This window comes from Palaemon carinicauda, chromosome 28 (genome assembly GCF_036898095.1).
Source record: "Palaemon carinicauda isolate YSFRI2023 chromosome 28, ASM3689809v2, whole genome shotgun sequence".
Taxonomy (NCBI): Eukaryota; Metazoa; Arthropoda; class Malacostraca; order Decapoda; family Palaemonidae; genus Palaemon; species Palaemon carinicauda.
The window spans coordinates 70,349,799-70,365,992 of NC_090752.1; the positions used below are offsets into that span (position 1 = coordinate 70,349,799).

At 34.8% G+C, this 16,194-nt stretch overlaps 1 protein-coding gene across 3 annotated transcripts in view; it reads right to left on the reverse strand.

The window, feature by feature from the left end:
* Window positions 1-909: 909 nt before the first annotated feature.
* Hn (phenylalanine-4-hydroxylase) overlaps window positions 910-16,194 on the reverse strand; it is a 331,150-nt gene continuing 315,865 nt past the window's right edge. For 2 of the 3 annotated variants that reach the window (XM_068352139.1, XM_068352140.1), the window contains exons 2-8: window positions 11,826-11,948; window positions 10,536-10,710; window positions 9,148-9,310; window positions 4,677-4,873; window positions 3,904-4,166; window positions 2,421-2,650; window positions 910-1,725 (exon numbers count right to left, since the gene is read on the reverse strand). In XM_068352139.1, the coding sequence (XP_068208240.1) occupies window positions 1,566-1,725; window positions 2,421-2,650; window positions 3,904-4,166; window positions 4,677-4,873; window positions 9,148-9,310; window positions 10,536-10,710; window positions 11,826-11,948 (1,311 nt within the window). In that variant the 3' untranslated portion in view covers window positions 910-1,565. Of the gene's footprint in view, window positions 1,726-2,420; window positions 2,651-3,903; window positions 4,167-4,676; window positions 4,874-9,147; window positions 9,311-10,535; window positions 10,711-11,825; window positions 11,949-15,147; window positions 15,304-16,194 lie in introns of those variants that run through there. The other variant, XM_068352141.1, reaches the window with a different exon arrangement.

Here is a 16,194-nt window from a genome sequence, read left to right on the forward strand (position 1 = left end):
ACACAGACAGACCGACATCTACTGTTTAGTTAGTTTGTGTTTTAAGAGGCACTCGGTAGCTCCGGGGTGTGAAATGCCCTGTAGGTACGGGTGATGCTGGCTTATTTCTTTACGGATTTTCTCGGGGTTTCACTGCATTTTCTTTCATTGTTTTTGCTTTTACGCTAAATTTTTTACAGTTTCTTAGTTTCAGTTAAAGACTTAAATAACTTCCCTTGGTTTAGGCTTCATTTGTCAAATTTCTGTTTGAAATTATCTTAATGTGTCTCGTGTTGAGAATAACGTCCAGTATTTGGGTAGACTAGAATTGGGAGTAAATATATAACCTCACCAGAAAAGAAATTGATACTTGTGTGTGTTTGTGTTGGTTCGAATCACAACTATTGTTGAAACTTTTAGTGAATAAAACCATGAATATTTTCAGTGCTTACGGCGTCAATGACCTTAGATGCCATAATGCCAGAAAACTTCCAATCAATCAATCAATCAATCTTCAGTGCTTAAGTTTTTCAGATCATAAGTACAATCAATACTAGAGTTGATTCGTAAGAAGGATAGTGGTGCGAAAATTGTGAGGAATACGTATATAAAGAAACAACCTTATATATATATAGAGATTTATTTCATTGAATAATATATAGCTTATTGCACTTAATTAGCCGTCAAGTATTGTGACATCAAATATACAATACCGTAAAAATATTTACAGTTAAAACTACTACTTCACCGTACTATTATATGAATTATATGACTCTTACACTTCTAGGAAATGCCTAACCAACTATTCATTGTTAGTTTCTATGCTTTTAGAGAATTAAACTATCCTTTCTTAAAACCTACTGTTTGGCACCTTTCGGAATTACATTTAAAAGTTATTACATATTGATAGGGAGCTCTCTTGTATTATCTAAAAAAAAAAAAACTAAGTGTTCTATAACTTATAGTTGCTTTATCTTAGTAAATATTTAATAGTTAACCCTGTCGTGTCTAGGGTACCCCAGGAAGATAGTTTTATGTGTGTTCAATGTGACTGACCCCCCTGCACGTTATCGGGTCACCTGATATGTACATGATACTTTTGTTAACTATGCGTTATGAGTTACTATAGAAACATGTGAAAAGAACGGGTAAATATGATGAGGGCATACCAGAAACAACTACATATATATGTTGAACTTGCAACATTTATTGTTAATGGGATATTATTACTTGATGACAGTGCATAGCAACGGTTTTGCCATTATTAAAACGAAATGTGTATTTCAGTGTTCAAAGCAGAAAATTCCACTTTAATTGTTAAATAACATATTAGTTTGAGATTATTATCGATAAAAAAATTATTTCAAGGGGAAGTCAGTTCTATATAACATCTGAGCTTAGTGCAATGTTCATATAGGATTATTTCAAGCTTAATTTACATGTACAGAATGAAATTACAATATGTGAACCTATAGTACTTTCCGTACACAACACTGCTCACAATATCACCCCTTCCCAATAACGATCATGTTTGTATACATTAAAGATAAAAAAAAGTTATAAAGCGAGCTGCCAAGTCTTGAGTTCTAGCTAAGCTTAATGAGAGCATCTGTCAGGATCTGCATATCACAGTTGATTTCTCTAACCAGCGACTGGATCTGTGGCTTCGAGTTCAGGATTTCCACCGACTGCGTGTATGGGTTGTACCGGACGGAGAAGGGCCGCGGGATGGTGCTGGCGAATTGTCTGGGTTGGGCAGGGATGGAAAAGAACATTGTTCAGCACATGATTTTTTTTTTCTAATTAAGAAGGCTTATCCATTTCGTATATATGTATGTATATATATATATATATATATATATATATATATATATATATATATATATATGTGTGTGTGTGTGTGTGTGTGTGTATACGTAAATAAGTATACACATACATGTATACTGTATACATATACACACATTATATATATATTTATATATATATATATATATATATATATATATATATATATATATATATATATATATATATATATATATATATATATATATATATATATATATATATATAAACATATACTGTATATAAAATCATTATATGCATGATATATGTTAATGAATAATTGCGTTACTTTCCACCATTTCGGTAAAATTTATAGCTTCACGTCATTGAGATATTTGATCTCCATTTAAGTTAAACAAAGCCAAGTAATTGGACAAACGTGAAATAATTACCTTCGAAAAAGAAATTTGTCTGCCCAAATGTTTAGTAATCCTTAAGAAATATCATCAGAACAAAATAACAACAATAAATATAGAAGCGATATCTGGAATTATTAGTATAGCTAAGATATATAAATTTTAACCTAAGATAAATAAAAATCTGATGTATTTAACCTTAAAAAAAAAAAAAAAAAAAAAAAAACTGTTGCAACTTACATGAGTTTTTGCTTGGCATCCTCAAAGCTTTCGGCCACGTAGTACACTGGCTGGAATTCTGTAATGGGGTACTTCTGTTCGCAAGTCTTTTTGGGATCGAAGGGACACAACTCGGGCTTGTCCGACAGACAGTATTCCAGCTCTCCGTAGGACGACAAGAGCCCTGCCCCGTACGCCTTGATCTCTCCTTGTTGGCGACACAAGCCGAATTCGACAGTGAACCAGTAGCACTGAAAGGGATGAGAGGGAGAAGGTGAGTTGTCTTACCTATATAATATAGGGGAACTGTCAGGATATATATATATATATATATATATATATATATATATATATATATATATATATATATATATAAATTTTTTTTCCGGTCACGTTCAGCGGCATTGCCAGACGTATAACACGCTGAGCGGCATTGCCCGACATATTCTTTTAATGTTACTCTTCTTAAAATGTTTTATTTTCCTTTTTTTTCCTTTCCTCACTTGGCTATTTTCCCTGTTGGAGCCCTTGGGCTAATAGCATCCTGCTTTCCAGCTAGGGTTGTAGCTTTGCAAATAATAATAATAATAATAATAATAATAATAATAATAATACTCGCTCTCACCCCGTCCGTCGGGTATAGGGGAAGGTGAGTCGGACCCTGGTGAGAGGGGTTTGTAGTTAAGAAAGGGAAGGGGTGGGAAAGGTTGGATCTGCGTGTGTGCATATCTATCTAGAATTCTATATATTTAGCAGTCATTTTTGACGGGTCGCGTACATTAGTATCTTTATATTTGGGCAACATGAGCTTTTAGAAGTAATCCTATCAAGAGCAGTATTATTATGATCTGTTATACCTTTTACATATCAAAATACTAAGACCTTATGTTATGTAACAGTTAAATGAAACAACTGTGACGCATTTGTAGTCTGTCATGCTGCTGGCTAGACGGATTCCTTCCGAAATGTAATTGGCGAATGAAGATTATAACTGATAAAGTTAAAGACGATGGACAGCTAAGTGAGAAGAAAACATCGTGATTTGATGATAAGCTGAAAAAAATATTGGGTGGGTGGGTGGTGGAGGGATGGTGTAAACTTTTCTTTGGTGACGTTGTAAAACTTTCATTGTTTGTCGCTACATTAGTTGTTTAGAAAATCTGTTCCTAATGATCTCATATAATAAACATGTACCTGTAGGTCTTATTGTTCATTAGAACTTCAGTTAGTTTGGTTAGAACTTTCAATTTTTGCCTTTATGATAATGATATTTTCAGCATGTTTACACAACAATAAACATCGTTTACTGGTTACACAGGCATAGAAGTGATGGATAAGAATGGTCATTTAACTGTGTTTTACATTAAACGTATAGACGACTCCAACATGTTTTCGGTTAAGGACGAAACCACCAGGTTGGAATCCTCTCTCACTCGCCTCAAATAGCTTCATAGAAAGTCGGCGATTGCAACAGTTGTAAAACGACACACACGGACACACTCACCGTTGCTAGTTTAGAGATGAAGTCGTCAGGTGCTCCTAGGGACGCCAATCCTATCTCCTGGGAGAACTGGGCGAAGGCCGGATCTGCAAAGAGAGGGGCGTGGCCCAAGAGCTCGTGGCATATGTCTGGCTCTGGGGTGTAGAGGGGCTTGCTCGGGTGACGGATGTACTGCGTCGAATGGAAGACCCTGAAGGCCAGGCCTGCCAGGAAGTCCCTGGACGAGAGAAGACCTGCCACTGGACGTAAGGTGAAGCCGGTGCAATCTGGACGGGATTATCAGAGGCATTAATTGAATAGATTTTTATTTTTTTTACTGACTCTGTTTATGTTTTATTGATATATTTTAGATGCTCACAGGTAAATGAGATTATCAAATAAAGGGCATTTGAGATTTATGGATAGAATAGGTTTTGTTACTGTATTGTTTATCAGAATAAAAAAAAATATAATATAGCTTGAAAGCCAAAGGAAATATACAGAGTAGAAATAGTTGCAACTGTAATACCAATTGAGTAGAGTAACACATAATTTTCTATGTCCTTTAGCACAAGCAAAGAAAAGATAATGAAAATAGCCTCTTTTAGGAAGGAAAATTATAAGGTTCAGAAAAAAGCAGAAGAGGAACAAAACATCATATATATATATATATATATATATATATATATATATATATATATATATATATATATATATGTACTGTAAATATATATATATGTATATATATATATATATATATATATATATATATGCATAATCTGGTGACTTTTTCTTACCCTTGAGGAAGTCCGAAACATCTTGAAGTTGAGGGATGTTGTCCTCTCTGTAGCCGCAGTTTTCCACCAGGAGGGGGAAGACGTTGATGTGTTCTCTGCAGGCGTGTGTCTTGTAGAGTTTGGTCAGGTTACGGAAAACTGTTCCCCAAGTGGTCTTCTCCTCCTCAGTATACTCGACTCTTGGGATTTCTTGACCGCTAAGGAGAGAGAAAGGGGAGGGGGGTTGAATTACATAGTTGCATATAACCGAGGACGGCTGTTGTTACCTCATTACAAGTTGGTGCGTTTTGATGAAATCATTGTGGATTTTGTATATGGGAGTTGATGCTAATTGGTTATTTTTGACATTTACTTCTCTTGGTTCTGTCGTTGGAAATTATAATTCATTTTTGTGTTGTGGGATTCAACACATTTTTTTGGCTTTGTTATGGTATGGTAAATAATAATTTATTTCTAATGTGGGATTTAACGCATTTTTTGGTTTTGCTGTTGGAAATTGTAATTTATTTTTGTGTTTGGAAATATAATTTGTTTTGTGTTGTGGAATTTTCTATTGCCTGAGAAAGTAAAGTGGTGCGAAGATATCCCGAGATTGACTTTACGAAAACGTGCTCTTTCGTAGGTGGCAGATGTTAGTACCGTCAGAGTACCTCATGCGGTGTACTATATGCATTATCTTTATATCCATCTACTTTACCTTTGTACTATATTTCATCTTGCGGTCCAATCTCTTCTCACTTTTATCTCATAGTGTAACAGGGTGGGGGGATGACCTCGCAATCCCTCAACGCCGGGTTATGTAGTCAAAAGTCCATAAAACCAAAGCCACACACTCTCTCTCTCTCTCTCTCTCTCTCTCTCTCTCTCTCTCTCTCTCTCTCTCTCTCTCTCTATATATATATATATATATATATATATATATATATATATATATATGTATATATATATATATATATATATATATATATATATATATATATATGTATATATATGTATATATACATATATATATATGTATATATATGTATATATACATATATATATGTATATATATGTATGTATATGTATATATATGTATATGTATATATATATGTATGTATATATATATATCGGTAAATAAAAACGCCTGCATCCTCTGTTGCGGTATTCTAAACCCGTCAAATTTCCGATATGAACTGGCATTGCCGATCGAAAGGCAATTAATGAATGTTTTACCGACTATTTTGTGATTTTATAATTTAGATGCAATATTTCAAAATTTCATATAAAATTCGAAAGCCCTCCCCTTTTCCCCACAACTTATCCACTTACTTTTATTACATCTCTCAATTAAACAAAGAAAGGAGAAATGTATATTGATCATTGTCACCGCAAGATGTAATTATGGTCTGTTCTGGAAAGCGATTTCCAATAGTGCTGAATTAGTTATCTATTTGTGTGATTTATAATATTGTTTTGTTTAATCTATATCCCAGAGGTGTTTTAGTTTTAAATAGCATATCGTTCAAGGATTTAGTGTGAACTTTCTTTATTACTTCATCGACCTTGAAGTTTGTTGTAGTGGTTTTTTTTTTTTTGCTTTTTTGTTGTTTTGTACAAGATATTCAGGTCTTACATTGATTCCATCACGCACGTATTTTCTTTTCTTATAGGAATATTTTTAGAAAACTTGAATGATCATTATAGGAGAATCTCTTTGCTTTACCTTAGATATTTGGCGAATACCCAGTGCATTTATCAGTTTTTCCTTCTGAAAGGTTATTTGTATAAAAAAAGAAAAAAACTTACTGCCTTGCAGCTGACTAAAATTTGCAGTTTTATAGTTACATATATCAGCTGTTAAACTTTCATGTTTGTGAGCTATTACAGATAATATGTATCACAGTTTATGGGAATGCATTTGTGGGCGTTACAACTTGTGTGAGCTATGATGCAGCTCAATTATGTGAGCGGTAACAACTCCTAAAGTACAGTATGTTACTTCATGCAAGTTACGTTGCACCTCATGATACATGAACTACACTAGTGGTTACAGAAATGTGAGCTGGATTACAGCTTAAGAAAAACAAGCCAGGCACATATTTTTTTTTTTTTAGTCGGTTATTATATATGAAAAATGAAAGTTGTTGGAGTGTGCTTGTGGTTAAATCGTGCGAAACTGTAGCGCGTGACTGACAGACTTTCTTATTCTAAATACTCTGTGTTTAATGCTCTCTAATGTTCTCTGTCTTGAAGGCTCATGCACGCTATTATCGTTATTATAATGTTTGAACTCTGCGAATCTCACAGGTCGATGAAAGTGCTTTCTTAGGATGTGGTGGACTTGGCTCATCTTTTGAGAAAGTCGGCCGGTTTATTTATCTTTCTGTTTTAGTATTGGTTAATCTTCTTTTTTTTTTTACTTGAGAATTTTCTTATTATCGGGATTTGAACATGAAAAATACCTGTATTGAGATTAGAAATGCTGTCTTTTATTTCGGAGATATTTTGATCTGTTTTTCTAATTCTCTTAGATTTTTGTATAATGTTTACTGCTTTTTCTTTAAAATTTTGTTAAGTGAAGTCTCATTTTGCAACTGATAAAATTTGTAGTGAGTTTCATTTTGCAACTGATAAAATTTGTAGTGAGTTTCATTTTGAAACTGATAAAATTTGTAGTGAGTTTCATTTTGCAACTGATAAACTTTGTAGTGAGTTTCATTTTGCAACTGATAAAATTTGTAGTGAGTTTCATTTTGCAACTGATAAAATTTGTAGCGAGTTTCATTTTGCAACTGATAAAATTTGTAGCGAGTCTCATTTTGCAACTGATTTAATTTGTAGCGAGTTTCATTTTGCAACTGATAAAATTTGTAGCGAGTTTCATTTTGCAACTGATAAAATTTGTAGCGAGTTTCATTTTGCAACTGATTTAATTTGTAGTGAGTTTCATTTTGCAACTGATAAAATTTGTAGCGAGTTTCATTTTGCAACTGATAAAATTTGTAGCGAGTTTCATTTTGCAACTGATAAAATTTGTAGCGAGTCTCATTTTGCAACTGATAAAATTTGTAGCGAGTCTCATTTTGCAACTGATAAAATTTGTAGTGAGTTTCATTTTGCAACTGATAAAATTTGTAGCGAGTGTCATTTTGCAACTGATTTAATTTGTAGTGAGTCTCATTTTGCAACTGATTAAATTTGTAGTGAGTCATTTTGCAACTGATAAAATTTGTAATGAGTCATTTTACAACTGATGATTTTAGTAATGAAAGTTTTAAAAAGCAGATTTGTAGATAATTGGATAGATAGGTACACCTATTAAATAAAACTTCAAATGTGTAATTGAATAGACAGTAGTGCTGTTTTTCACTGTAGTTTCATGGGGATATTTTACTTCTTTCGTAATTATTGCCCACAAAAATTAGGTGCAAATTGATTTGCTGATCTTTGCTTTTCGTGGATTGTTCGTAGGTCCACGTATATTCTTTTTAATAATGTTATTGATTGGTTTATCCCATATCAATTCATTTTATTGGATTAGTTGATACCATTTAAACTATTATAAATTGCTTTGGAATATCTTGGGTAGATGGTTTCTTAGTCGCCGTATATTTCGATTATTTTTTATTTGGTAACTTTTTCAGTGGGAGTTTTTCATAAGTAAGATAACCGAAAGTGTGTTGTGTTAGAAAACATTAAATGCATAATTTTGCAACATTTCTAGTTACAAATTTAAAGCAGTATGTAGTCACTCTTCATCATCATCATTTATGTTATTTCAGGAAGAATTAGGAAACATCACATTTTTGATATCCACATTTTCGCTATTAATTTAAAGCACCTTATAATTACTCATCATTATCATCATCATTGTTATCCTTATCATTATGGTTACTGTATTAACTTTTCCATCTACTGCTTCCCTGATTAACTGTTCCTCAGCAATTCTCATCACGTGTCCAGACCATCTCGGTATTTAAAGCCTTAGTCAATTTTCCATTTATTGGATACCACAACTCGCTGGTATCAATTGGTCTGATAACAGAAGGGAGTTGTGAGATTTTAGTTATTTAGTAATACTAATATTCAGTTAGAAAATATAAGTACGGATAGTGAACTTGGGAAACAAGTCTCCACAGTAGTTAGTTAATTATTTTTTTAATACAATTATATACAGTATATATATGTATATATATATATATATATATATGTGTGTGTGTGTGTGTGTGTGTCTGTGTGTGGTTGTATTGATAGATAGATAGATAGACAGATAGGTAGGTAGATAGCATATACATATATATGATTATATATATATATATATATATATATACTGATATATATATATATATATATATATATATATATATATACATATATATATATAATATATAAATTATATATCTATAATTTGTGAAACCAATTTATGATATCTCTTACGAGAACAAAAATGATTTAATAAATGAAATATATATTATAGCAATTCACTCACTGTCTATAGTTGTAGGCGATGTCTGCGAAGTATTTCCTGCGGGTTCTGTAAACAGGGTCTTTAAAACCAGGGTGATCTGCCTCTAGCTCGTGACCGTAGGACAAAATCTGGTTGGCGAATCGGTCCAGGTCGCTGATTTTGCGGGGGAACCAAGGCACTGTGTCTGTTGATGGTGTACGGGTGTTAATTGTATTATAAGTGATGTTCCTTAGTTAAAAAAACAGTATAACAAGCCCAAGGGCCCAACAAAGGAAAAATGGCACAGCGAGGAAACGAAATAAGGATATAAATACACTACAAGAGGGTAATGAACAATTAAAATGAAATATCATAAGAACTCTAACAACATTAAAACAGATCTTTTATATATAATAAGAGACTTATGTCAGCCTTTTCACCATAAAAACGTTTGATGCATGTTTGAATTTTTAAAAGTGATGTTTGGCGGCCATTATTTATATTATAAGTGATGTTACGTGGTTATGATTTTTATTATGAAGTGATGTGTAAGATTATAGTGTTTATAATGCCTTGATATTTATATTAGTGATGATATGGTCAAGTAAATGTGCATGAACTAAATTATTATAATTATTTTTTAAGACATGAATTAGATAATAAGTTTCTATTAAGCGATGTGTAAGATTTTAGTTACGTTTAGAATGCACCAATGATGATAATAGCGATATGGTCAAGTAGACGTGAATGAACTAAATTGTCATAATTGTTTTTTAAGACATAAATTAGGTAATTAATTCCCCCCACACATATTTATGATACAAGTATGTAGTGTGGTCTTGCTAAGAGCAATATGCTCGGAGATGTAGATATATTTAGATATTTATTTCATAATTAGTGCAAAGACCAATAGCACGGCACGTGGTCAATGTAACTATGATAACAAAAACTGTAACGGAAAATCGATGTGGGTTGGCCGGGGCAGGAGCTAGGCTTAATCATAAAAGATGCAAAAGAAATCCAATATCGATATCTATCAAGGTTATAAGAGGTAGGGAAAACCAAAGCAGGAAGCGATTCCACAACTTATCAGTAGGATGGAAGAAACCGCTCCTTAGCATTGCTGTATCTTGTATGTAATAAAGAGCATATATATATATATATATATATATATATATATATATATATATATATATTCCGGTCACGCTTAGCTTTCACTGTCCTTCGGGTATGGGATAGAGGATGTAGTCATACCCTGGTGATAGGAAGTTGGTTGGGTTCGTGTGCTTTCAAATCTATCTAAATATTTAGACGTTTTTTATTTGACGGGTCGTATACACTAGTATTAGAGAATTCGCGATTTCCGGGTAGTAAAATATGGGAAGAGGTTTAAGTTAGATGGTAAATAGGACGTCACAAGGAAGGGTTACCTTTGTTGTCGTGGTGATTTCTGGAAATGACCTGGAAATAGGAGCAGTTCGCCCGGACTTGCTCCATGGCAGCTCCCAAGTTTCCTGTGGTGGTGTCACACTCCACCATGAACTCGTACTTGGCCTCTCTCCTCGAAGGGCGAGATTCGATGTGGAGGAGATTCACGTTCTGCGACTGAAAGGGAAGAAGAAGGTTTTTGGATCATGTATGGGACACGAACACAGGCAGATCAAAGGGGAAGGATTAAGTTTCAATGGAGGCTTATTGAAAGAGAAGCAGTAACGGGAAAATGATTGTGTGACGTAACGAAGTATTTGGCGTAAGTGATTTCCCTTTTAGATGATTTTATAGTTACATACAGGACTGTTGTTGGTAAATACTATATCGGTAGCTCTGTAAATCTTATAACAAAAGTAAATTTGTCAGGTTCGATAAATTAGACTGCTGTAAGATATATATATATATATATATATATATATGTATATGTATATATATATATATATATATATATATTCTTAGCTCTACGTATAGCTGCTTCCTTTAATCATAGTAATGTACAGTTGGACGCAGGAATTCCTGGCACACCTAACTGTGAGAAAGTGCACCCTGCCACGCACTTACTGCTCGACGAGTTCTTGTGTGTCACCCCGCCCACCACCTTTGCCAGCTTACTATCTTGGTTACTCATGGGGCAAGAAGGGTGCGGCTAGGTGCATTTTCTCTGAGCGAGGGATGCCTAGAATTCCTGTGTTCGATTGTACATTACAACGTCAGACACTGACATGAACTAAGTTTTCACACTTTAATGGTTTAAAGGCCACTCATGAATGGCAGAGACAGGGATAGTGACATTGACCTAGCAAGCAGGACAATGCCCTAGACCTCGAGGCTGACTATATATACATATGATCAACGCCCAAGCCGCCTCCTTTACCCAAGATAGGACCATGGAGGGCCAGTCGATGGCCGCTGATGACTCATCAGGTAGATCTATAGGCTCCCCCAAAACACGTATCATTAGCTCACTTGGATAGTGAGGTTGCAGCCACCAAAGGAATTAACGAGTTTGAGGGGAACTCGAACCTCAGTCTGGCGATCACCAGTCAGGGACGTTACCCATAGGCCACCGCAACCTTATTACGTCATCATCGCCTGTTTTCTCACCGGTTTTGGTCCTGCTTACTAAATCAACAATCAAAAGTATGCTAATGGAGGTGCAACCATATCTCATATCAATATAATCAAATCCTCTTTTTAATCAGACAGGGAAATTTAAAGCATCCAGTTACCTGGAATATTCTGAGGGCATTGGCCAGGGCGCCCACCTCCTCCTTCATGGAGAAGATGATTGTGGTGCTCTTTGCTTCTTCGTCGCCTTCCATGATGTATTGCCCGCCGTCCATTAGGGTTGGCTGCAAAAGAGAAAATTATGATTATGAGAGATTTTAAGTGAAGGAAATTAAGTTTCCTAAGTTTTAACTTAAATTATTTTTAATACTTGATTAGGAATATCCTTTGTTATTATTATTATTATTATTATTATTATTATTATTATTATTATTATTATTATTATTATTATTATTAGTCAAGCTCTAACTATATTCAAGAAAAGTAAAAAGCTTCCACCCCAAGGGCCCCAACAGGGAAAGCAGCACAGTGCGGTTAAAGAAAAACTATACTAAGAGACATATAAAAAAATTATTTTCCAAGATAAATAACGACGTTAAAATAATCAGTAAAATGTAAACTATTGATTGTATTACCTATAGTGTGTGAAATAACTATATTCAGATAAATGTCAACACTTCAAGACATAGAAATAGACTTTTTGATTAATAATTGGGGTATTATTGATTTAATTTTTTATAAAATTCATTATGAAATTCTTTGTTTCGTCTAATATCCAAAGAATCGCAGCATTTAACTTATGCCTATCATTCTGCAATGTGGGGCCATTCTCTCCCGAGGCCTTTTAGATATGTCTCGTAAGCAGCTGTCTTACTTTCAATGTTTTTAAAAAGTCGTAAGACACTTTTTTTTTCCCTAAACGAAAATGACTCCTTTTCATCTCCTGGAGAAATTATATTTTTCTTTCATGCCGACGGCTCCTGTGAAGTTACCATTAGAGAGAGAATGATATACCTGTCACCCCTAACAGGTGTCATTTTCTGCAATACCTAAATCTTAATTTCCAAAATAATTACTGGCTTTAAGTTGACATAGCTGAAGGCAACGCCAGCTGGGTAATAACGGGTTTCACTTCCAAAGGCTGCTCAGGACACACGGAAAAGTATTCTTTTATTTAATACGTGTGTACGTGACCCGTCAAAATGAGGGCTAGATACGTTGGTTGATATGCGCACATACAAATTCAACCCTTCCCATCCCATCACCTTTCCTAACTACAACATGGCAGTTTCGGAAATTTGTGAGAGGGTGTGGCTTCCTAGTGTACCTCTCGGGGTACCCCTTATCACCAGGGCACGACTACCTCCTATCCCACTACCCGAGGGACGGGGAGAGACCGAGTAGTCATACGTTTGGCAATGTCGCGGAGCGTTACATTTACAGGAAATATATTTATGTATACAAACAGATACTTGGTCTGTGTTGTACAGTATAAGGGAGGTTATGGCAATTTTTTCGATTTCACTTTTGTGTTTATATATTAATATAGTTATTCATAGATGTTAATGTAAGAAGTGATAAATTTATACATCATTATGTACATATGTTACGGAGATGGCTGTTATGGAAAATGAACTTTAATCAAAGGTTTCTTCAGTGTTTTAGTGGCTTCCTTGTTGAATGTAATTTAGTGGTTATGACACTTGCCTTAATAGCGAGAGCATACGAGCTCAATATCTAGGAGAAACGGAGATTTTTAAGCATTTGTTGTTGAAACTTCTTACAATCTTCGACCAAGGCAGTGAATAAAGTGCCTGATAGTTGGCTGACTGTAGTAAGTCAAAACCTTGAGGTGAGAGGGCTAATTGATATGGAATTTTGGAATCTTATTCTTCTAAGAAAAACAGTCACACACACTTACTATATGGTATAGTTCTCCTTCCCTTAATAGCCTACTATAATGTTCCCGAGAGAGAATCATGCCTTTGTTTGTGTTGCTACCATAAAAGGCGATTGATGTAGGCATGAAAGCTTCATGGCGTAACCCCTTAAATTTCTCTGACTTTGCCTTTTTTTTAATTATCACCTTAGTCCGTGTTCTGGTCGCCTCACTCTCCCAAATGTTTCTGGGATTCTTATTTTCGTTTTCCTCATAGCTGTGAAATTATTGCTAATTACTTTTTTTTTCAATTTACCGTATTTTTAAAGCTTATTTTCTATCACCACAGTTATGTAATTTTAGATGTATTGATTTTTTATCTTTTCTTAGTCATATTATGTCTCTGGGTATGTAGAGGGTGCTAGGCTTCCTCTCTTCTTCCTGGGGCAGTTCAATCTCCATGCCTGTCCAGCCTTTAAAATAGTTCTTGTGTTGTCTCGAACAGTTGCTTGTTCTTCGCCCTTGGAGCACAGTATTTCAGAGTTGTAACTGTTATGACTTATTAACGTCCCATGCTGTTTGATAATCTTTGTCTAGTAATGTTTAGCCCTCCAATTTTAATATTTTGTTTGGTGATGAGTTTTCATAGTTCCTTCCTTTTCTCGATAATAGTTAAATAACAGTTTGCTTTTGGAGTATTTTGTATTCAGTACTTGTATTGGTCGTAGAATCGGAGATCATATTAACTTCCTAGAGCCAACTTGCTTGTATCATTTGAGATGCCACGAAAGAAGTTTTCTTTTCCTTGTCAGACTGGACAAGAGGACAACTAGTTGTCTTTCAAGAGGAAAATAAAGATTTTCTTATTCTGTGAGTAACAGTAAATGAGTAATATGTGATATGAAATGTTGAATACTCTAAACGAACAAGATAAAATGACAGTGGGGGTCCTGCAGATAGTGGGGTTCCCCTGCTGTATGGTACCGGAAAGCAGCCGTCAAAGTAAGTAAGTCTCTCACCATCACCTCTCCAAGGTGAGAAATTACCCTATCTTTCACGTGGGCACCTTTCTTGGCCTTGTTCCATTTAACTATACCATTTAAAGATACCATTCTGCATACGGAACTGGAAACATCTTTATGCTACCCCTCACAAATGCACTGTCCTGAGAAGAGTATTACCTGAATTGATTAGTTTGGTGCCTTTCTTTTCTCCACATTTACAAAACCTTTTTCGTTTTTTTGTGATGCTGATCAGTCACTTCTTTAGGGGAGGAAACCTGCATCACTCTAATCCATTATCCTTCTCTCTACGCGACGCCCCTTCTACCTCATTACATCTTGGCCCATTAATACATTAGATTGATGTAGCTCAAGTTAAGGGTATTGATCAAATGCCACATTTCATTAAACCCTCAAATAATTCTTAGCAACAGTTATGTTTTTGAGGTTATTTGGTAATTTGTTGACATACAGTGTATGTGTGTATGAATATTATGCTTGTCTAAACATTACAGTAAAGAAATACAATGAGACAACTTCTCTATAATATTTACAAACTTAATTATGAAAAAAAATTAATAGAATTGTTTTTATTGTACTTACTATTAGATGTTTGTTATCCCCTTTTTAATGTTATTTATTCGAAAACAATGACACACACTTCGTCGGATGTAACAGAGACCCGAAGAATACTGAAAGAGAGCACGACCCCTACCCTCTATTTATACATTGGCCAACCCCTGTCTGGCCTCCGTTTGCGGTTATCTACTGACTCCGGGCGATTTCACTTGTAGTTTTCAAAATTTTTTATCCAATCTAAGTGGAATTTATTTTGAATAAAATCTGTATCACATTACTTGATTCATTTTATTTAGCATAGATGGTCTCATGGATATTAATTAAGTTTTATAATTGTGGATGTTGACTTATTTATTTACGATATTGGCAACACCACTTGTCAATTGCGTCAGGTTAGGACTTACCGCCGGGAGCGTTCTCCGGAAAACGATCTTCTGAGTTGCGTCATCAGCATAGCGATGTCTGCGCAAAAGGCCTGCACTGACATTTTTTTTTTATTTGCCTTAATAGAGTTAAATAATTTCAGAGGAAAGCTGACCTATTCTTGTCCCTGCGCAGAAGTCCTTTTAATTATCACAACCGTTGGAACAGTTGGTCGCAGGAATTCTTGAGGAAGTACACCCTGCCACACCCTTACTGCACAGCAAGTAACGAAACGGATAAATGTAGGGATAGATGGTACTAAAGTCAATTCTTTTTAGTGAGGCAGATTTGCACCGACTCGCAGGGATGCCCTTTTAGCCCGGAAAAGTTTCCTGATCGCTGATTGGTTGGACAAGATCATTCTAACCAATCAGATAGCAGGAAACTTTTCCGAGCTAAAAGGGCATCGCTGCGAGTTGGTGCAAATACGCCTCATTAAAAAAAAATTGAGTATAGTGGTCGGCGGTGCTACACAGGAATTCTCTGCTCAGTAAAGGTGAGACAGAGTTAAATTTCTTAGAGCGAGGTTTGCCAGGAAGTTTAGGAAGTTTTGTATCCAGTTGTACATCGCAAATGACTTACGATTTATTAAATTTAGAATAATTTTAAAATCACCGTTCGTACATAGAAACAAGGCTCTAAGATGTC